This window comes from Mauremys mutica, chromosome 8 (genome assembly GCF_020497125.1).
Source record: "Mauremys mutica isolate MM-2020 ecotype Southern chromosome 8, ASM2049712v1, whole genome shotgun sequence".
Classification (NCBI taxonomy): domain Eukaryota; kingdom Metazoa; phylum Chordata; order Testudines; family Geoemydidae; genus Mauremys; species Mauremys mutica.
The window spans coordinates 110,589,254-110,606,440 of NC_059079.1; the positions used below are offsets into that span (position 1 = coordinate 110,589,254).

The following is a 17,187-nucleotide window of genomic DNA, read 5'->3' on the forward strand; positions in this document are numbered from 1 at the left end:
CCCTTGCTTGGGATCCTGAGGCTACGACAGCCCTTCGTCCACGTGCTTCTAGCCTGTGCAGACAGCCTCATACTGCCCCAGTCTCTCTTTGACCCAAGCACCATCACTGAACCAAAGGGACCCTCTGGAGCCCTTTCCAACCCGCCCCAGCAAAATGCTCCCCCCTTAGGGAGGTAGGAAGAGAGGCATGAATGCAGCTGGTGTGGCCAGGGCAGCAGTGCCTTCTACAGGGCTTGGCCCAAAGTTAACTGAAACATGCCAGTGCTGCAGGAGCCGGCTCAAGGGCAGGGTCAGTTTTTTCCTGCTATTCAGCCTGACCACTCTATTGCCTGATTCCAGCCCCTTGCTCCTACTTACACCCCTGTCTAGCTCCTGTGCAACTCCCCTCCCCACTCAGGTAGGGCTATGGCTGGTGGAGATGTGAAGTCATATTCCTGTCACTGAACCAAGCTGCTAACCTGCTCCCTCCAGCCTGGATGCTGCATGTCTCCTCTCTGAAAACATACCCAGACCTGCATATGCCACTCCATGCCTGCTCCTGGCCAGGAGGGTCAGTGCAGGCATCTGGGCCCCTCAGTGGGCTGGTGCTCAGACAGCAGCATGTGCAGCCCCCTGAGGCACTGGCAGCTGCAGCTTTGCTCAAGCTGTGCATGCCCCCAGAGCAGCCATTAGTGCTTCCTTGGGGTGGCCTAGCAGCCCAAAGCGCTGAGCTGACAGGTGCGCTCACTGCAGAATCCTGGGCCCCTGACCAGCTCCTGTGTTCACCTGGGCCCCGCGAACCCTGGTCACTGGCTCACCCTTCCCCAGGGTCTGGCATGAGGCTAGAGCCCCGAGTGCAGCTGCAGCACCTGTGCTGTAGGCCTGAGGCAGGGAGCACGGGTGGGGGGGCGGAGGCAGGGACACCCCGACTCCAGGCACAGGACGAAGGACATGAGATCACAAAGGGGATTGTGGATTCGCTGCTAGGTGCTTACCCGCCACCAGGCTTTGTTCCCTCCCCAGGAGCAGAGGCCGCCTGGGCCTTGACACCCTCCCCCCAGCACTGACCCCCCCCCGCACCATTCCCTCCCATCAGTACCAACCCCCCCACAGTTCTGACCCCCCCGCACCGTTCCCTCCCCCCCTGCACCGACCCCCCCCGCACCATTCCCTCCCATCAGTACCAACCCCCCCACAGTTCTGCCGCACCGTTCCCTCCCCCCCTGCACCGACCCCCCCCGCACCGTTCCCTCCCATCAGTACCAACCCCCCCCCACAGTTCTGACCCCTCCGCACCGTTCCCTCCCCCCAGCACTGACCCCCCCCGCACCGTTCCCTCCCATCAGTACCAACCCCCCCACAGTTCTGACCCCCCCGCACCGACCCCCCCCCCCGCCAGGAGCCGCGCGCTGCACGGCAGGTTGGACGCCCGGGCAGCCAGGAATCTCGGGCTAAACACCCAGGAAATGGTACATTCCAGCGCCCTCCCCTTCCCCCGGCCCGGCGAGGATGGTTTGCCCGCACTGTGGACGGGCAGTACCAAGCTCGGGAGACCAGGGGGCGCCGTGGTGAGCCCCTCCCGCAGTAATGGGCCAGTCTAGCCCCCTCCCTCGCCGGCTGCCGTAGGAACCTACCACTGCGCGACTCAGGGGAGGGGGATCCTGCCGCGCAGTGGGACAGTCCGGCCCCGGACTCGGCAGCTGCCGGAAGCGCTGGGCTGAAGCCGCCCAGGCGCCGGGTGAGCGGAGCGGGCCGTGCCCGGCGGCCTCGGGATCCGGGGGGGGGCAGCGCGTGCAGCCGGGGGCTCGGCGGGGGGGAGCCGGGGCTTGGCGGGGGGCGCTCCCCCCCCGGGGCGTCGGGTGATGGAGCTGTGCGCCTGTCTGGTGCGTTCCCCCTGTAGGGTCCGTCGGGTGATGGAGCTGTGCGCCTGTGTGGTGCGTTCCCCTCGTAGGGTCTGTCGGATGATGGAGCTGTGCGCCTGTCTGGTGCGTTCCCCCTGTAGGGTCCATCGGGTGATGGAGCCGCGCGCCTGTGTGGTGCGTTCCCCTCGTAGGGTCCGTCGGATGATGGAGCTGTGCGCCTGTGTGGTGCGTTCCCCCTGTAGGGTCCGTCGGATGATGGAGCTGTGCGCCTGTGTGGTGCGTTCCCCCTGTAGGGTCCATCTGATGATGGAGCCGCGCGCCTGTGTGGTGCGTTCCCCCTGTAGGGTCCGTCGGATGATGGAGCTGTGCGCCTGTCTGGTGCGTTCCCCCTGTAGGGTCCATCGGATGATGGAGCTGTGCGCCTGTCTGGTGCGTTCCCAAAGTAGGGTCTGTCGGATGATGGAGCTGTGCGCCTGTGTGGTGCGTTCCCCTCGTAGGGTCTGTCGGATGATGGAGCTGTGCGCCTGTGTGGTGCGTTCCCCCTGTAGGGTCCGTCGGATGATGGAGCTGTGCGCCTGTCTGGTGCGTTCCCCTCGTAGGGTCCGTCGGATGATGGAGCTGTGCGCCTGTCTGGTGCGTTCCCCTCGTAGGGTCCATCAGATGATGGAGCTGTGCGCCTGTGTGGTGCGTTCCCCCTGTAGGGTCCGTCGGGTGATGGAGCTGTGCGCCTGTCTGGTGCGTTCCCCTCGTAGGGTCCGTCGGATGATGGAGCTGTGCGCCTGTCTGGTGCGTTCCCCTCGTAGGGTCCGTCGGATGATGGAGCTGTGCGCCTGTGTGGTGCGTTCCCCTCGTAGGGTCCATCGGATGATGGAGCTGTGCGCCTGTGTGGTGCGTTCCCCCTGTAGGGTCCGTCGGGTGATGGAGCTGTGCGCCTGTCTGGTGCGTTCCCCTCGTAGGGTCCGTCGGATGATGGAGCTGTGCGCCTGTGTGGTGCGTTCCCCCTGTAGGGTCCGTCGGATGATGGAGCTGTGCGCCTGTCTGGTGCGTTCCCCTCGTAGGGTCCGTCGGATGATGGAGCTGTGCGCCTGTGTGGTGCGTTCCCCTCGTAGGGTCCGTCGGATGATGGAGCTGTGCGCCTGTGTGGTGCGTTCCCCTCGTAGGGTCCGTCGGATGATGGAGCTGTGCGCCTGTCTGGTGCGTTCCCCTCGTAGGGTCCGTCGGATGATGGAGCTGTGCGCCTGTCTGGTGCGTTCCCCTCGTAGGGTCCGTCGGATGATGGAGCTGTGCGCCTGTCTGGTGCGTTCCCCCTGTAGGGTCCATCAGATGATGGAGCTGTGCGCCTGTGTGGTGCGTTCCCCTCGTAGGGTCCGTCGGATGATGGAGCTGTGCGCCTGTCTGGTGCGTTCCCCCTGTAGGGTCCATCAGATGATGGAGCTGTGCGCCTGTGTGGTGCGTTCCCCTCGTAGGGTCCGTCGGATGATGGAGCTGTGCGCCTGTCTGGTGCGTTCCCCCTGTAGGGTCCATCGGGTGATGGAGCCGCGCGCCTGTGTGGTGCGTTCCCCTCGTAGGGTCCGTCGGATGATGGAGCTGTGCGCCTGTGTGGTGCGTTCCCCCTGTAGGGTCTGTCGGATGATGGAGCTGTGCGCCTGTGTGGTGCGTTCCCCCTGTAGGGTCCATCGGGTGATGGAGCCGCGCGCCTGTGTGGTGCGTTCCCCCTGTAGGGTCCGTCGGATGATGGAGCTGTGCGCCTGTCTGGTGCGTTCCCCCTGTAGGGTCCGTCGGATGATGGAGCTGTGCGCCTGTCTGGTGCGTTCCCCTCGTAGGGTCTGTCGGATGATGGAGCTGTGCGCCTGTGTGGTGCGTTCCCCTCGTAGGGTCTGTCGGATGATGGAGCTGTGCGCCTGTGTGGTGCGTTCCCCCTGTAGGGTCCGTCGGATGATGGAGCTGTGCGCCTGTCTGGTGCGTTCCCCTCGTAGGGTCCGTCGGATGATGGAGCTGTGCGCCTGTCTGGTGCGTTCCCCTCGTAGGGTCCATCAGATGATGGAGCTGTGCGCCTGTGTGGTGCGTTCCCCCTGTAGGGTCCGTCGGGTGATGGAGCTGTGCGCCTGTCTGGTGCGTTCCCCTCGTAGGGTCCGTCGGATGATGGAGCTGTGCGCCTGTCTGGTGCGTTCCCCTCGTAGGGTCCGTCGGATGATGGAGCTGTGCGCCTGTGTGGTGCGTTCCCCTCGTAGGGTCCATCGGATGATGGAGCTGTGCGCCTGTGTGGTGCGTTCCCCCTGTAGGGTCCGTCGGGTGATGGAGCTGTGCGCCTGTCTGGTGCGTTCCCCTCGTAGGGTCCGTCGGATGATGGAGCTGTGCGCCTGTGTGGTGCGTTCCCCCTGTAGGGTCCGTCGGATGATGGAGCTGTGCGCCTGTCTGGTGCGTTCCCCTCGTAGGGTCCGTCGGATGATGGAGCTGTGCGCCTGTGTGGTGCGTTCCCCTCGTAGGGTCCGTCGGATGATGGAGCTGTGCGCCTGTGTGGTGCGTTCCCCTCGTAGGGTCCGTCGGATGATGGAGCTGTGCGCCTGTCTGGTGCGTTCCCCTCGTAGGGTCCGTCGGATGATGGAGCTGTGCGCCTGTCTGGTGCGTTCCCCTCGTAGGGTCCGTCGGATGATGGAGCTGTGCGCCTGTCTGGTGCGTTCCCCCTGTAGGGTCTGTCGGATGATGGAGCTGTGTGCCTGTGTGGTGCGTTCCCCTCGTAGGGTCCGTCGGGTGATGGAGCTGTGCGCCTGTGTGGTGCGTTCCCCTCGTAGGGTCCGTCGGATGATGGAGCTATGCGCCTGTGTGGTGCGTTCCCCTCGTAGGGTCCGTCGGATGATGGAGCTGTGCGCCTGTGTGGTGCGTTCCCCTCGTAGGGTCCGTCGGATGATGGAGCTGTGCGCCTGTGTGGTGCGTTCCCCCTGTAGGGTCCGTCAGATGATGGAGCTGTGCGCCTGTCTGGTGCGTTCCCCTCGTAGGGTCCGTCGGATGATGGAGCTGTGCGCCTGTGTGGTGCGTTCCCCCTGTAGGGTCCGTCAGATGATGGAGCTGTGCGCCTGTCTGGTGCGTTCCCCTCGTAGGGTCCGTCAGATGATGGAGCTGTGCGCCTGTGTGGTGCGTTCCCCTCGTAGGGTCCGTCGGATGATGGAGCTGTGCGCCTGTCTGGTGCGTTCCCCCTGTAGGGTCTGTCGGATGATGGAGCTGTGTGCCTGTGTGGTGCGTTCCCCTCGTAGGGTCCGTCGGGTGATGGAGCTGTGCGCCTGTGTGGTGCGTTCCCCTCGTAGGGTCCGTCGGATGATGGAGCTGTGCGCCTGTGTGGTGCGTTCCCCTCGTAGGGTCCATCAGATGATGGAGCTGTGCGCCTGTCTGGTGCGTTCCCCTCGTAGGGTCCGTCGGATGATGGAGCTGTGCGCCTGTGTGGTGCGTTCCCCCTGTAGGGTCCGTCAGATGATGGAGCTGTGCGCCTGTCTGGTGCGTTCCCCTCGTAGGGTCCGTCGGATGATGGAGCTGTGCGCCTGTGTGGTGCGTTCCCCCTGTAGGGTCCGTCGGATGATGGAGCCGCGCGCCTGTCTGGTGCGTTCCCCCTGTAGGGTCCGTCGGATGATGGAGCCGCGCGCCTGTCTGGTGCGTTCCCCCTGTAGGGTCCGTCAGATGATGGAGCTGTGCGCCTGTGTGGTGCGTTCCCCTCGTAGGGTCCGTCGGATGATGGAGCCGCGCGCCTGTCTGGTGCGTTCCCCCTGTAGGGTCCGTCGGATGATGGAGCCGCGCGCCTGTCTGGTGCGTTCCCCCTGTAGGGTCCATCAGATGATGGAGCTGTGCGCCTGTGTGGTGCGTTCCCCTCGTAGGGTCCATCAGATGATGGAGCTGTGCGCCTGTGTGGTGCGTTCCCCTCGTAGGGTCCGTCGGATGATGGAGCTGTGCGCCTGTGTGGTGCGTTCCCCCTGTAGGGTCCGTCGGATGATGGAGCTGTGCGCCTGTGTGGTGCGTTCCCCTCGTAGGGTCCGTCGGATGATGGAGCTGTGCGCCTGTCTGGTGCGTTCCCCTCGTAGGGTCCGTCGGATGATGGATCTGTGCGCCTGTCTGGTGCGTTCCCCTCGTAGGGTCCGTCGGATGATGGAGCTGTGCGCCTGTGTGGTGCGTTCCCCCTGTAGGGTCCGTCGGATGATGGAGCTGTGCGCCTGTCTGGTGCGTTCCCCTCGTAGGGTCCGTCGGATGATGGAGCTGTGCGCCTGTGTGGTGCGTTCCCCTCGTAGGGTCCGTCGGATGATGGAGCTGTGCGCCTGTCTGGTGCGTTCCCCTCGTAGGGTCCGTCGGATGATGGAGCTGTGCGCCTGTCTGGTGCGTTCCCCTCGTAGGGTCCGTCGGATGATGGAGCTGTGCGCCTGTCTGGTGCGTTCCCCCTGTAGGGTCTGTCGGATGATGGAGCTGGGTGCCTGTGTGGTGCGTTCCCCTCGTAGGGTCCGTCGGGTGATGGAGCTGTGCGCCTGTGTGGTGCGTTCCCCTCGTAGGGTCCGTCGGATGATGGAGCTGTGCGCCTGTGTGGTGCGTTCCCCTCGTAGGGTCCGTCGGATGATGGAGCTGTGCGCCTGTGTGGTGCGTTCCCCCTGTAGGGTCCGTCAGATGATGGAGCTGTGCGCCTGTGTGGTGCGTTCCCCTCGTAGGGTCCGTCAGATGATGGAGCTGTGCGCCTGTGTGGTGCGTTCCCCCTGTAGGGTCCGTCAGATGATGGAGCTGTGCGCCTGTCTGGTGCGTTCCCCTCGTAGGGTCCGTCAGATGATGGAGCTGTGCGCCTGTGTGGTGCGTTCCCCTCATAGGGTCCGTCAGATGATGGAGCTGTGCGCCTGTGTGGTGCGTTCCCCTCGTAGGGTCCGTCAGATGATGGAGCTGTGCGCCTGTGTGGTGCGTTCCCCTCATAGGGTCCGTCGGATGATGGAGCTGTGCGCCTGTGTGGTGCGTTCCCCTCGTAGGGTCCGTCAGATGATGGAGCTGTGCGCCTGTCTGGTGCGTTCCCCTCGTAGGGTCCGTCGGATGATGGAGCTGTGCGCCTGTGTGGTGCGTTCCCCCTGTAGGGTCCGTCAGATGATGGAGCTGTGCGCCTGTCTGGTGCGTTCCCCTCGTAGGGTCCGTCAGATGATGGAGCTGTGCGCCTGTCTGGTGCGTTCCCCCTGTAGGGTCCGTCGGATGATGGAGCCGCGCGCCTGTCTGGTGCGTTCCCCCTGTAGGGTCCGTCGGATGATGGAGCCGCGCGCCTGTCTGGTGCGTTCCCCCTGTAGGGTCCGTCAGATGATGGAGCTGTGCGCCTGTGTGGTGCGTTCCCCTCGTAGGGTCCGTCGGATGATGGAGCCGCGCGCCTGTCTGGTGCGTTCCCCCTGTAGGGTCCGTCGGATGATGGAGCCGCGCGCCTGTCTGGTGCGTTCCCCCTGTAGGGTCCGTCAGATGATGGAGCTGTGCGCCTGTGTGGTGCGTTCCCCTCGTAGGGTCCATCGGATGATGGAGCTATGCGCCTGTGTGGTGCGTTCCCCTCGTAGGGTCCGTCGGATGATGGAGCTGTGCGCCTGTGTGGTGCGTTCCCCTCGTAGGGTCTGTCGGATGATGGAGCTGTGCGCCTGTGTGGTGCGTTCCCCTCGTAGGGTCCGTCGGATGATGGAGCCGTGCGCCTGTCTGGTGCGTTCCCCTCGTAGGGTCCGTCGGATGATGGAGCTGTGCGCCTGTGTGGTGCGTTCCCCCTGTAGGGTCCGTCGGATGATGGAGCTGTGCGCCTGTCTGGTGCGTTCCCCTCGTAGGGTCCGTCGGATGATGGAGCTGTGCGCCTGTGTGGTGCGTTCCCCTCGTAGGGTCCGTCGGATGATGGAGCTGTGCGCCTGTCTGGTGCGTTCCCCTCGTAGGGTCCGTCGGATGATGGAGCTGTGCGCCTGTGTCGTGCGTTCCCCTCGTAGGGTCCGTCGGATGATGGAGCTGTGCGCCTGTCTGGTGCGTTCCCCCTGTAGGGTCTGTCGGATGATGGAGCTGGGTGCCTGTGTGGTGCGTTCCCCTCGTAGGGTCCGTCGGGTGATGGAGCTGTGCGCCTGTGTGGTGCGTTCCCCTCGTAGGGTCCGTCGGATGATGGAGCTGTGCGCCTGTGTGGTGCGTTCCCCTCGTAGGGTCCATCAGATGGAGCTGTGCGCCTGGTGCGTTCCCCTCGTAGGGTCCGTCGGATGATGGAGCTGTGCGCCTGTGTGGTGCGTTCCCCTCGTAGGGTCCGTCAGATGATGGAGCTGTGCGCCTGTCTGGTGCGTTCCCCTCGTAGGGTCCGTCAGATGATGGAGCTGTGCGCCTGTGTGGTGCGTTCCCCCTGTAGGGTCCGTCAGATGATGGAGCTGTGCGCCTGTCTGGTGCGTTCCCCTCGTAGGGTCCGTCAGATGATGGAGCTGTGCGCCTGTGTGGTGCGTTCCCCTCATAGGGTCCGTCAGATGATGGAGCTGTGCGCCTGTGTGGTGCGTTCCCCTCGTAGGGTCCGTCAGATGATGGAGCTGTGCGCCTGTGTGGTGCGTTCCCCTCATAGGGTCCGTCGGATGATGGAGCTGTGCGCCTGTGTGGTGCGTTCCCCTCGTAGGGTCCGTCGGATGATGGAGCTGTGCGCCTGTCTGGTGCGTTCCCCCTGTAGGGTCCGTCAGATGATGGAGCGTTCCCCTCGTAGGGTCCGTCAGATGATGGAGCTGTGTGCCTGTGTGGTGCGTTCCCCCTGTAGGGTCCGTCAGATGATGGAGCTGTGTGCCTGTGTGGTGCGTTCCCCCTGTAGGGTCCGTCAGATGATGGAGCTGTGTGCCTGTGTTGTGCGTTCCCCCTGTAGGGTCCGTCAGATGATGGAGCTGTGCGCCTGTCTGGTGCGTTCCCCCTGTAGGGTCCGTCGGATGATGGAGCTGTGCGCCTGTGTTGTGCGTTCCCCTCGTAGGGTCCGTCAGATGATGGAGCTGTGTGCCTGTGTGGTGCGTTCCCCCTGTAGGGTCCGTCAGATGATGGAGCTGTGTGCCTGTGTGGTGCGTTCCCCCTGTAGGGTCTGTCGGATGATGGAGCTGTGCGCCTGTGTGGTGCGTTCCCCCTGTAGGGTCTGTCGGATGATGGAGCTGTGCGCCTGTGTGGTGCGTTCCCCCTGTAGGGTCCGGCAGATGATGGAGCTGTGCACCTGTGTTGTGCGTTCCCCCTGTAGGGTCTGTCGGATGATGGAGCTGTGCGCCTGTGTGGTGCGTTCCCCCTGTAGGGTCCGTCGGATGATGGAGCTGTGTGCCTGTGTTGTGCATTCCCCCTGTAGGGTCCGTCAGATGATGGAGCTGTGCGCCTGTGTGGAGCGAGAGCTGGACAAAGTGCTGCACAAGTTCCTGAGCTATGGGCAGCACTGTGAGCAAAGCCTGGAGGAGCTGCTCTGTTACGTGAGCCAACTGCGCCAGGAGCTCGGCAGCGCAGGTACCACACAACTCGCCCGCATGATGTAGTGACGCAGCACAGCTCCTCCTGGAGCCGGGCCTGGTCCCAACCCGCAGCCTGGTGCTTAGGGGCAGAGCGCCGTGTCCAGGCGGGGTGGTCATTGGCGGCAGATCTATGGATGGAGACTGACCGCACTTCTCTCTGCTCAGCCCCCGTCTGGCCAGGGGGGCTGTAGGCCAGTGTGGAGACACGCCTGCTCTTGGGGGGCGGAATCCTGGCAGAGCTTTCTGTCTGGGCGGGAGCTTGTGAGGCATCTGCCTGCAGAGGGTGCTATTGAGTATCTGAGGCAGTTGCTCTAGACCAGACGTGGGCAAATTATGCCCCGCGGGACCGTCCTGCTTGGCCCCTGAGCTCCCGGCCGGGGAGCCTGGTCCCCGGCCCCTCCCCTGCAGCCACGCGGTTGGATAGAGGGTGGGAGTCCTGGGGGGGCTGTCAGGAGGCGGGGGTGTGGATAGCGGTCGGGGCAGTCAGGGGGGTTTGATGGGGTTCCAGGAGGGGGTGGTCAGGGGACAAGGAGCATGGGGGGCTCTGAGGGGGGAAGTCAGGGGGTGGGAAGTGGGAGGGGGCGGGGCCAGGCTGTTTGGGGGGCACAGCCTCCCCTACCCGTCCCGCCATACAGTTGGGCAACCCCGATGTGGCCCTCGGGCCAAAAAGTTTACCCACCCCTGGTCTAGACCAGCACTGGTAAAAGCCCTCAGCTGCACCCGCCGTTTCCAGGTGCTCCCATTGGGTTCTGTGTTCTGGCCCCTGGACGCTCAGGCTGCTCCAGATCCCAGTCCTGCCGCGGGGAGCAGTTGCCCAAACTCCATGGTGGATTAGAGGTGTCTCAGTTAAACGGAAGTCACACCGAAGCCTAGCGCAAGGGCTCATTGTTCTGGCGGGGGAGGGGGAGTTCTGGTGCATGGTGCAGAGTTTGGCAGATGTAGCTCAAAGCTACTGCTTTTCTGGTGCAAAGCCTTGGCAGTAAGGGACTTGCACTTCCTGGAATAGGCTCCTGGCTAGTCCCCGCAGCTAGGTCTGAAGACCCTTTCTGCTGCAGCCCTGCAGGGGGCACCGCTCTCCGCCACGCTCTCCCTGGTGATGGCCCAGTGCTGTCGGAAGATCAAAGACACGGTGCAGAAACTGGCCTCGGACCATAAAGATATTCACAGCAGTGTCTCCAGGGTGGGCAAAGCCATCGATAGGGTGAGTACTCCCTTTTGTCTAGAGTCCAGGGTTTGGTCCCAGGGCCCCAGATGAGAATCCCTGCCTTAGTGATGGCTTTCACTCCCATTGGTTCTTTGGCCCTCTGCAGGCTGGAGCATGGGGAGATTTCCCCCAAGGTCTCCCTCATCTGCTGGTGCCCAGTGGCATCATGGTGGGAGCCAGTTTTCATGGTGTTGGGCTTTCTATGGTCCTGAGCGTCGCCTGCTCCTGTGTGTTCATGCCTGTTATATGTACTGCAGTCAGGATTGGGGCCCTCCTGTGCTGACGTGTTCTTGGCCCTAAGGAGCTCACATTCCACCTCTGTGACGGGATCCCCGGAGTACAGCTTGGAACTGGGGTACTGCTGTGCCCCCTTAACTCTCCAAAGTGGGCTGTCTCTCACAATGCTTTGCTAGTGAAAAGCAGCAAACCCCTCCAGGTGCTGTTATCACTCAGTACAACAGCATGTGGACACCATGCCCAGCTAAATTGCATGAATGCTCCCTGAGCCACTCATGAATCACATGGAGAAAGGCACCAGCAAATCTTCCAAGACCCCAGCCTTGCACCCCAGAGCTGTTCCGTCTTGCCCTGGTCAGAACCCTGACCAGTGTACGTTTATGATCCAGTCCGCCCTCCCTCGATGTGGAGAGGACAGACACTAGCCTTTGCAAACTGTGCTGAGATTTACCAAGCACTTCAATTGAAACACACTGTTTTAGGTAAAATATAAAACAGATTTATTAACTACAGAGAGATTTTAAGTGGTAGCCACAAAAGGTCAGAGAGTTACCAAAAGAAATAAAAGATAAGTGTGCAGTCTAAATCTTAAACTTTATTACATTAGGCAGTATTTGGATGAAGCAGTTTTTCTCACCCCACTGGATGTTGCAAATAGGTTATAGTTCTTAATACACAGGCTTCCCCTTTAAGCCTGGGACCAGTCTCCTCAGTTCAAGTCTTTGGCCTTGGCTACACTGGTGCTTTACAGCACTGCAACTTTCTCACTCACCCCCCACTTGAGCGCAGCAAGTTACAGCGCTGTAAGCACCAGTGTAAACAGTGCCCCAGAGCTGGAAGCGCGTCTCCCAGCGCTGGAAGCTAATCCCCACGGGGAGGTGGAGTACCTGCAGCACCGCAACCAGACTCGCACTTCAAAGCGCCCCCGCGGCAGCGCTGTACAGCTGCAAGGGTAGCCATACCCTTTGTCTTCCCAGGGTTCTTGGTGGGGGAGGCGAAAGGCATGATGCCGCTGTCCCCTATTTTATATCCTCAGTCCATGTGCCTGGAAAACATCAGCCCAGGTGGGTTTTGCTGAGTCACAGAGTTGAGCAATCTCCCATTGTGTGATTCTTGTGCAGCCCTCTTACAGCATTGTAAATCCCTTGTTTACAACTCCCCTGCTGTTTAATCATCACTTAACACCCTCCTGGGTGGGGATCACCTCCTTTGTTGTCACTAGAGAACTAGCAACAACCATACAGCAAAATCTCACTACTTCGTACACACTAACAGCATACATATTTGGACAGAACAATGAGTTTCTGCAGATCATGACCTTTCATATGATTCCTTACATGGCATGCTTTGTATGAAATAGATCATAATTATATAATGGGGTGAATAGGGGGGGTCCAGGGTGCTGCTTTGAGGTACAGAGTGTCATGACCTCCTCCTACTGTGCCGCCACCCACTCAGAAATGAGCTGTTGTGGCTCTGAGGCTGTGATCCAGCCAGCCAATTGAATGCAGCTCCATGCAAGGGCCGTAGTGGTTTGGGTGGGAGGGTGCTGTTGTGGGGTGGCTTTGCAGGCAGCTGCAGGGGGTTTGTTTGAGAGCATGTGATCAGGCCAGGAGGTAATAGATGGGGGGGCCGTCCCCTCATTCTCAGGGGCACCACTGATTCCTCTCATTCATCTCCCAGAACTTCGATGCCGAGCTCTGCAGCGTGGTCTCGGATTCGGTCTGGGAGTCGCGGGAGAAGCAGCAGCAGATTCTGCAGATGGCGATTGTGGAGCACTTGTACCAGCAGGGCATGCTGAGTGTGGCGGAGGAGCTGTCCCAGGTACCAGGGCTGCCGGTCACCAGACTGGTGCTACCTTGCCACACAGCAGCATTGTGTGAGGGAGAGTTGTGGCCTCCCTGGGGCAGGGGGGACCAGGAGTGCTGTGGCCTTACTCAGCATTAGGTTCGCTCCAGGCCCGCACCTCTAGCTGACCCAGGCCAGTTGGTATGAGGCCCTGCCCAGCTCTGCAGGGACCGAATTGCAGCAGCCAAGTCTGCTGCTCCCCTGCATGTGCTCTATGCTCCAAGATGAGGGGCCTCTCTCCATCATGCAGGGTAGGAAACCTCGCCCACCTCTGGCTGGGGAGCCTCTCCTGGCACCACCCCTCCACCCCGGTGCATGCCGCCCTCCCCAAGAGGATGGTGGGAGGTGACCACGGGCTCTCATTCTCCACAGGAGTCCACCCTGAATGTGGACTTGGACTTCAAGCAGCCGTTCTTGGAGCTGAACCGGATCCTGGAAGCGCTGCACGAGCAGGACCTGCGTCCTGCTCTGGAGTAAGAACCAAACATCTGGGAGCGCCGAGCATCCAGTGCCCCTCCTCGCCCACAGCCTCCCCATCCTTACTGAAAGTGGCCCCTCCCCTTCTGCTTGACTCATGCACCGAGTCTGGGTTGGGCTATGGGGTGCTTTGGCTGGTCAAGGGAGAGCCCGGTGCACCCCAGCTAACGTGTGATGATCGCACTCACCCTGCCGGCTAGAGCATGCTCCTGGCACCTTGCATCCCTGTCGGAATGTGGCCTACAAGCCTGAGCAGCCCTCCTGGGGCAGCGCCATCTGCAGGGCCTGACACGCTCCCTCTTGCCCATGAGCCACTTATGTCCTTTTTCCACCCCAGCTACCTGGGCAGTCCCTGGAATTATAGACACTGGAGGGAAAGGAGCCCTCTAGGCCATCCCTGCCAGGGGCATTTCACACAAAACAGTCTCCAGGAACGGGAATAACCCCATCCTCATCGAAGCAGCAAAGAATCCTGTGGCACCTTATAGACTAACATCTTGTCAGGTTGGGCATCAGGGAGAGCTTCCTGGCTGTCCTGGCCCACCTCCCAAGGATAGCCAGGACTTAGCTGCCCCTGTCTTTCCTATCCAGCTGGGCAATCTCAAACAGGCAGCGTCTGCTGGAGCTGAACAGCTCCCTGGAATTCAAGCTGCATCGTCTCCACTTCATCTGGCTCCTGGCTGGCGGCCCTGACAAGCAGCTGGAGGCCCTGAGCTATGCTCGCCACTTCCAGCCCTTTGCCCACCTGCACCAGCGAGGTGAGACTGTGCCAGGTGGGGCCCTGCCACTGGCCTCCCTCGTGGGGCACGGGACTGCCCGGCTGGGTAGCCCCGTACTGGAGGCATTGGCCAGTTGGCAGGACAGGGTGGGGGGCTGTGGCTGTGTTGTTTCTTGAACCCAACCAGGGTGTTGTGTTGTTCAGAGATCCAGGTCATGATGGGCAGCCTGGTGTACCTGCCCCTGGGCATTGAGAACTCCCCGTACTGCCACCTGCTGGATGCCCGACACTGGACAGAGATCTGCGAGACCTTCACCCGCGATGCCTGTGCCCTGCTGGGGCTCTCGGTGGAATCCCCTCTCAGTGTCAGGTAAGCCCCAGGCCAGGGCCTGCGGGGTCCCCCCTTAGCTGCACCACCACCAAGTGCTAAGGCCTCTCCCTCTCACGCAGCTTCGCATCTGGATGTGTGGCGCTGCCCGTGCTGATGAACATCAAGGCAGTGATTGAGCAGAGACAGTGCACGGGTGTCTGGAGCCACAAGGATGAGCTGCCTGTAAGTGCCATCTCGTGGGGCGGCGGGGCGGGGCGGGGCAGGGCAGGGCAGCGGGGCTGACCTCCCTGCGCTCTCTTGGCAGATTGAAATTGAGCTGGGCATGAAGTGCTGGTACCACTCAGTGTTTGCCTGTCCCATCCTTCGCCAGCAGACGACCGACTCCAATCCGCCTATCAAACTCATCTGTGGGCACGTCATCTCCCGGGATGCGCTCAACAAGCTCATCAATGGGGGGAAGTAAGTTTGGTTTCTTGACATGCTCAGGCTGTGGACCCTGCCCCACCTCCACCCTGCAGGCTTGGCCCTCGCCTGGCATCACTTTGTGTGATGCAGCCCGGTGCCCGGGAGTGTGAGTGCTCTGAAGATCCTGTGGCCTGTGCTAGTCTGGGCCAGATGGCTTTCCTGAGCTCCCCTGCTCTCCTGCAGCTGGGTGCTGCGGGTAGCAGTGAGCCGGAACGGGCTGGGTGCCGTGGATGCTGATAAGCAGGGCTTGTTATCTCTGGTGCTGGGAAGCAGGGTGCACAAGCAGTGCTGCTGCCTGCCTACGGCCAGTCCCAGGCCTTCCTTAGACTGAGCCTTGGGGCTGGACTGTGCCGGGAGGGGCAGACTTCCGCTGCAGTGCCCCAGAGCTCTGCCCTTTTCTCGGTTCCATGGCCTTCCTGCCTGATGCCTTTGTCTCAATCTCTCCTCAGGCTGAAGTGTCCCTACTGCCCCATGGAGCAGAACCCGGCTGATGGGAAGCGCATCATCTTCTGACGCTGGTGGGGTTGGAAGGGCTGTGGCAATAGGTCACTGCTCTTCCCCTTAGATGGCCTGTCCCACCCTCGCAGTGCGAGAGGCGGTGGTGCTGCCACAGCAGGGCCTGGGCTGCCTGTTAGGCTGAGGGTCTGAGAGCAGCTGTGTCCACTGCAGCCCCACTGGGGTCCCTTCCTTCTGCCGAAGTAGTGCAAGGTCCAGAGCAGTGGGACCTGAGCCTGAGCCACCCTCCGAGAAAGGGAGCTGAAATGGCAGAGCGGCAGCGTGATGTGCTTGCTGCTGTGAGCTCTGGGAGACTGTGCTGCCTCAGTGTGTGCTCTCCTAGTGATCTGGCTTCTGCTCTCTGCGCTCCCACTCTCCGGGCAGCATCTGTCTGCTCAGTAATAGGCAGAGCCCCTCCTGGCCTCGAGCATGGCTACTGGAGCGTTCCTAGCCCTCTGCCAGGGCTGTACAGTCCCTCGGGCATTTACTGATACTTTTTGCATTGTAAATATTAAAGCGGGAGCTGCCTGGAGCCATTTTATAAATTCCAGAAAATAAAGCCTGTTAGCCTTTCCCCCTTGCTCTCCGAGCTCCTTGGTCAGATTTAACCTGGGAGACGGGAGGGCTGGGTCCTTAACAGCTTGGGGCCAAAGATGACATGAACCCCACTGCAAGAGGGGGCATGCTTTCTGGTGTGGGGGCTGCAGCTATGTCCCTCTCTGGGACTGTTCTCCCGCCTGCCCTGCATCAGCCTACGAAATAGGGCACAGAAGTGAGGGGGAAGATCTGAAAAATGGAGGGGTGAGGTGGGGGGGGCACATGGGGGCTGCAGGACACTAAGCCTGGGTGGGGTAGCAGCTTTATGACAAGCAGACCAGTATTGAGATAAACCCTTTATTCTAAACAGAACCAGGTAACACATGTTCTAGTGTGACTGCCCTGTCCTAGGCTCCTTTGGTTCTTCCCCAGCTGGAGAGATCACGGGGAACTTATTCAATAGCACGTGGTCCCTCTTTTAGATCCCTTTACAGAACTAAAGCAGTTCTCTTTAAACTGCAACCAATACAGTAACTGATGTAACCACCTTTGGGTTGCTTTAACACAACTTAATACATCTCAATCCGCCCCCAAGGCATTTCAGCAATCGTCCCCATCTGCAGCCTCATTGGGCAAGCCCAGATCTGTAAGACTGGTCCACCTCATGCTCAGTTTGTGGCTTGTTTCCATCTTGTGTCTGCTCTCACTTCACTTGTCGTGGCCACGTTGTCGGGTCTCGTGGCAGATGCTTACAATTCTGGGGTAAGATTTTGCCTTTGTCTGTGCTCCCTGAGTCTGACTAAGGTGACTCCTCTTTGGTCGCTGGTGCTTTGACTGGCCAGTGCCCATCTCTCACCAATCGTTGTGTTTAACTGGGGCAGGCTTCACCTCCCTTTCCCAGACTCCTTAGTTGTCCTTTGTCCCATAGCTGCTGAGTATTCCGAAGAATCAGAGAAATTTGAGGAGGGAAGGGACTTTGAGGCCATCAAGTCTAACCCCCTGCGCTGAGATAGGACCAAGTAACTCTGGACCATCCCTGGCAAGGGATTGTCCAACCTGGTTTTAAAACCCTCGAATGCTGGGATTCCACAACCTCCTCTGGAAGCCTAGTTAGAAAGTTTTTCCTAATATCTAACCTAAATCTCCCTTGCTGCAGATTAAGCCATTTCTTGTGGTCCTCCCTTCAGTGGACGTGGAGAACAATTGATCCCTGTTCATAACAGCCCTTCACAGCTTTGAAGAGTGTGATTGGGTCCCCCTCAGGCTTCTGTATCCTTGGTGATGCTTTTCAAGCCTCTTTATGTGTATTGCAATCAGGGTCAGTTTCTACTTTTGATGCTACAACACTAGAGGAAGTAGTGAAATCATGTACATCCATACGCCAGAGTGTCTCTGCAGCTGTCACAGCCCTGCATGCATAAAGACTGACACCCAGTCAGGCCCCTGCCACACCCAGCCCTCCTTTAGAAGCATCTCTGCAGATGGTGCCTGAATCCCTGGCCACTGACATCATTTCCTGCCCCCGCCCAATTTTAATTTCTGACCTTCTGCCTTGCTGATTTCACTGTGGT

The 17,187-nt window shown here is 60.7% G+C and overlaps 1 protein-coding gene across 3 annotated transcripts; it reads left to right on the forward strand.

Annotated features, from left to right (window-relative positions):
* The first annotated feature begins 1,430 nt into the window (after positions 1-1,430).
* RMND5B (required for meiotic nuclear division 5 homolog B) lies at positions 1,431-15,752 on the forward strand. Of its 3 annotated transcripts, none has more exons than XM_045025980.1 (10): positions 1,431-1,448; positions 9,148-9,299; positions 10,360-10,505; positions 12,429-12,569; positions 12,966-13,066; positions 13,662-13,828; positions 13,993-14,158; positions 14,239-14,341; positions 14,424-14,578; positions 15,034-15,752. In XM_045025980.1, the coding sequence occupies exons 2-10, from the start codon at positions 9,158-9,160 to the stop codon at positions 15,095-15,097; spliced, it is 1,185 nt and encodes a 394-aa protein (XP_044881915.1). In that variant the 5' UTR covers positions 1,431-1,448; positions 9,148-9,157; the 3' UTR covers positions 15,098-15,752. The 3 variants fall into 3 exon arrangements, with proteins under 3 accessions (XP_044881915.1, XP_044881914.1, XP_044881916.1); XM_045025979.1 differs by lacking the exon at positions 1,431-1,448 and adding an exon at positions 1,626-1,717; XM_045025981.1 differs by lacking the exon at positions 1,431-1,448 and having other exon boundaries at positions 9,165-9,299; positions 10,311-10,505; positions 15,034-15,751.
* Positions 15,753-17,187: the final 1,435 nt, after the last annotated feature.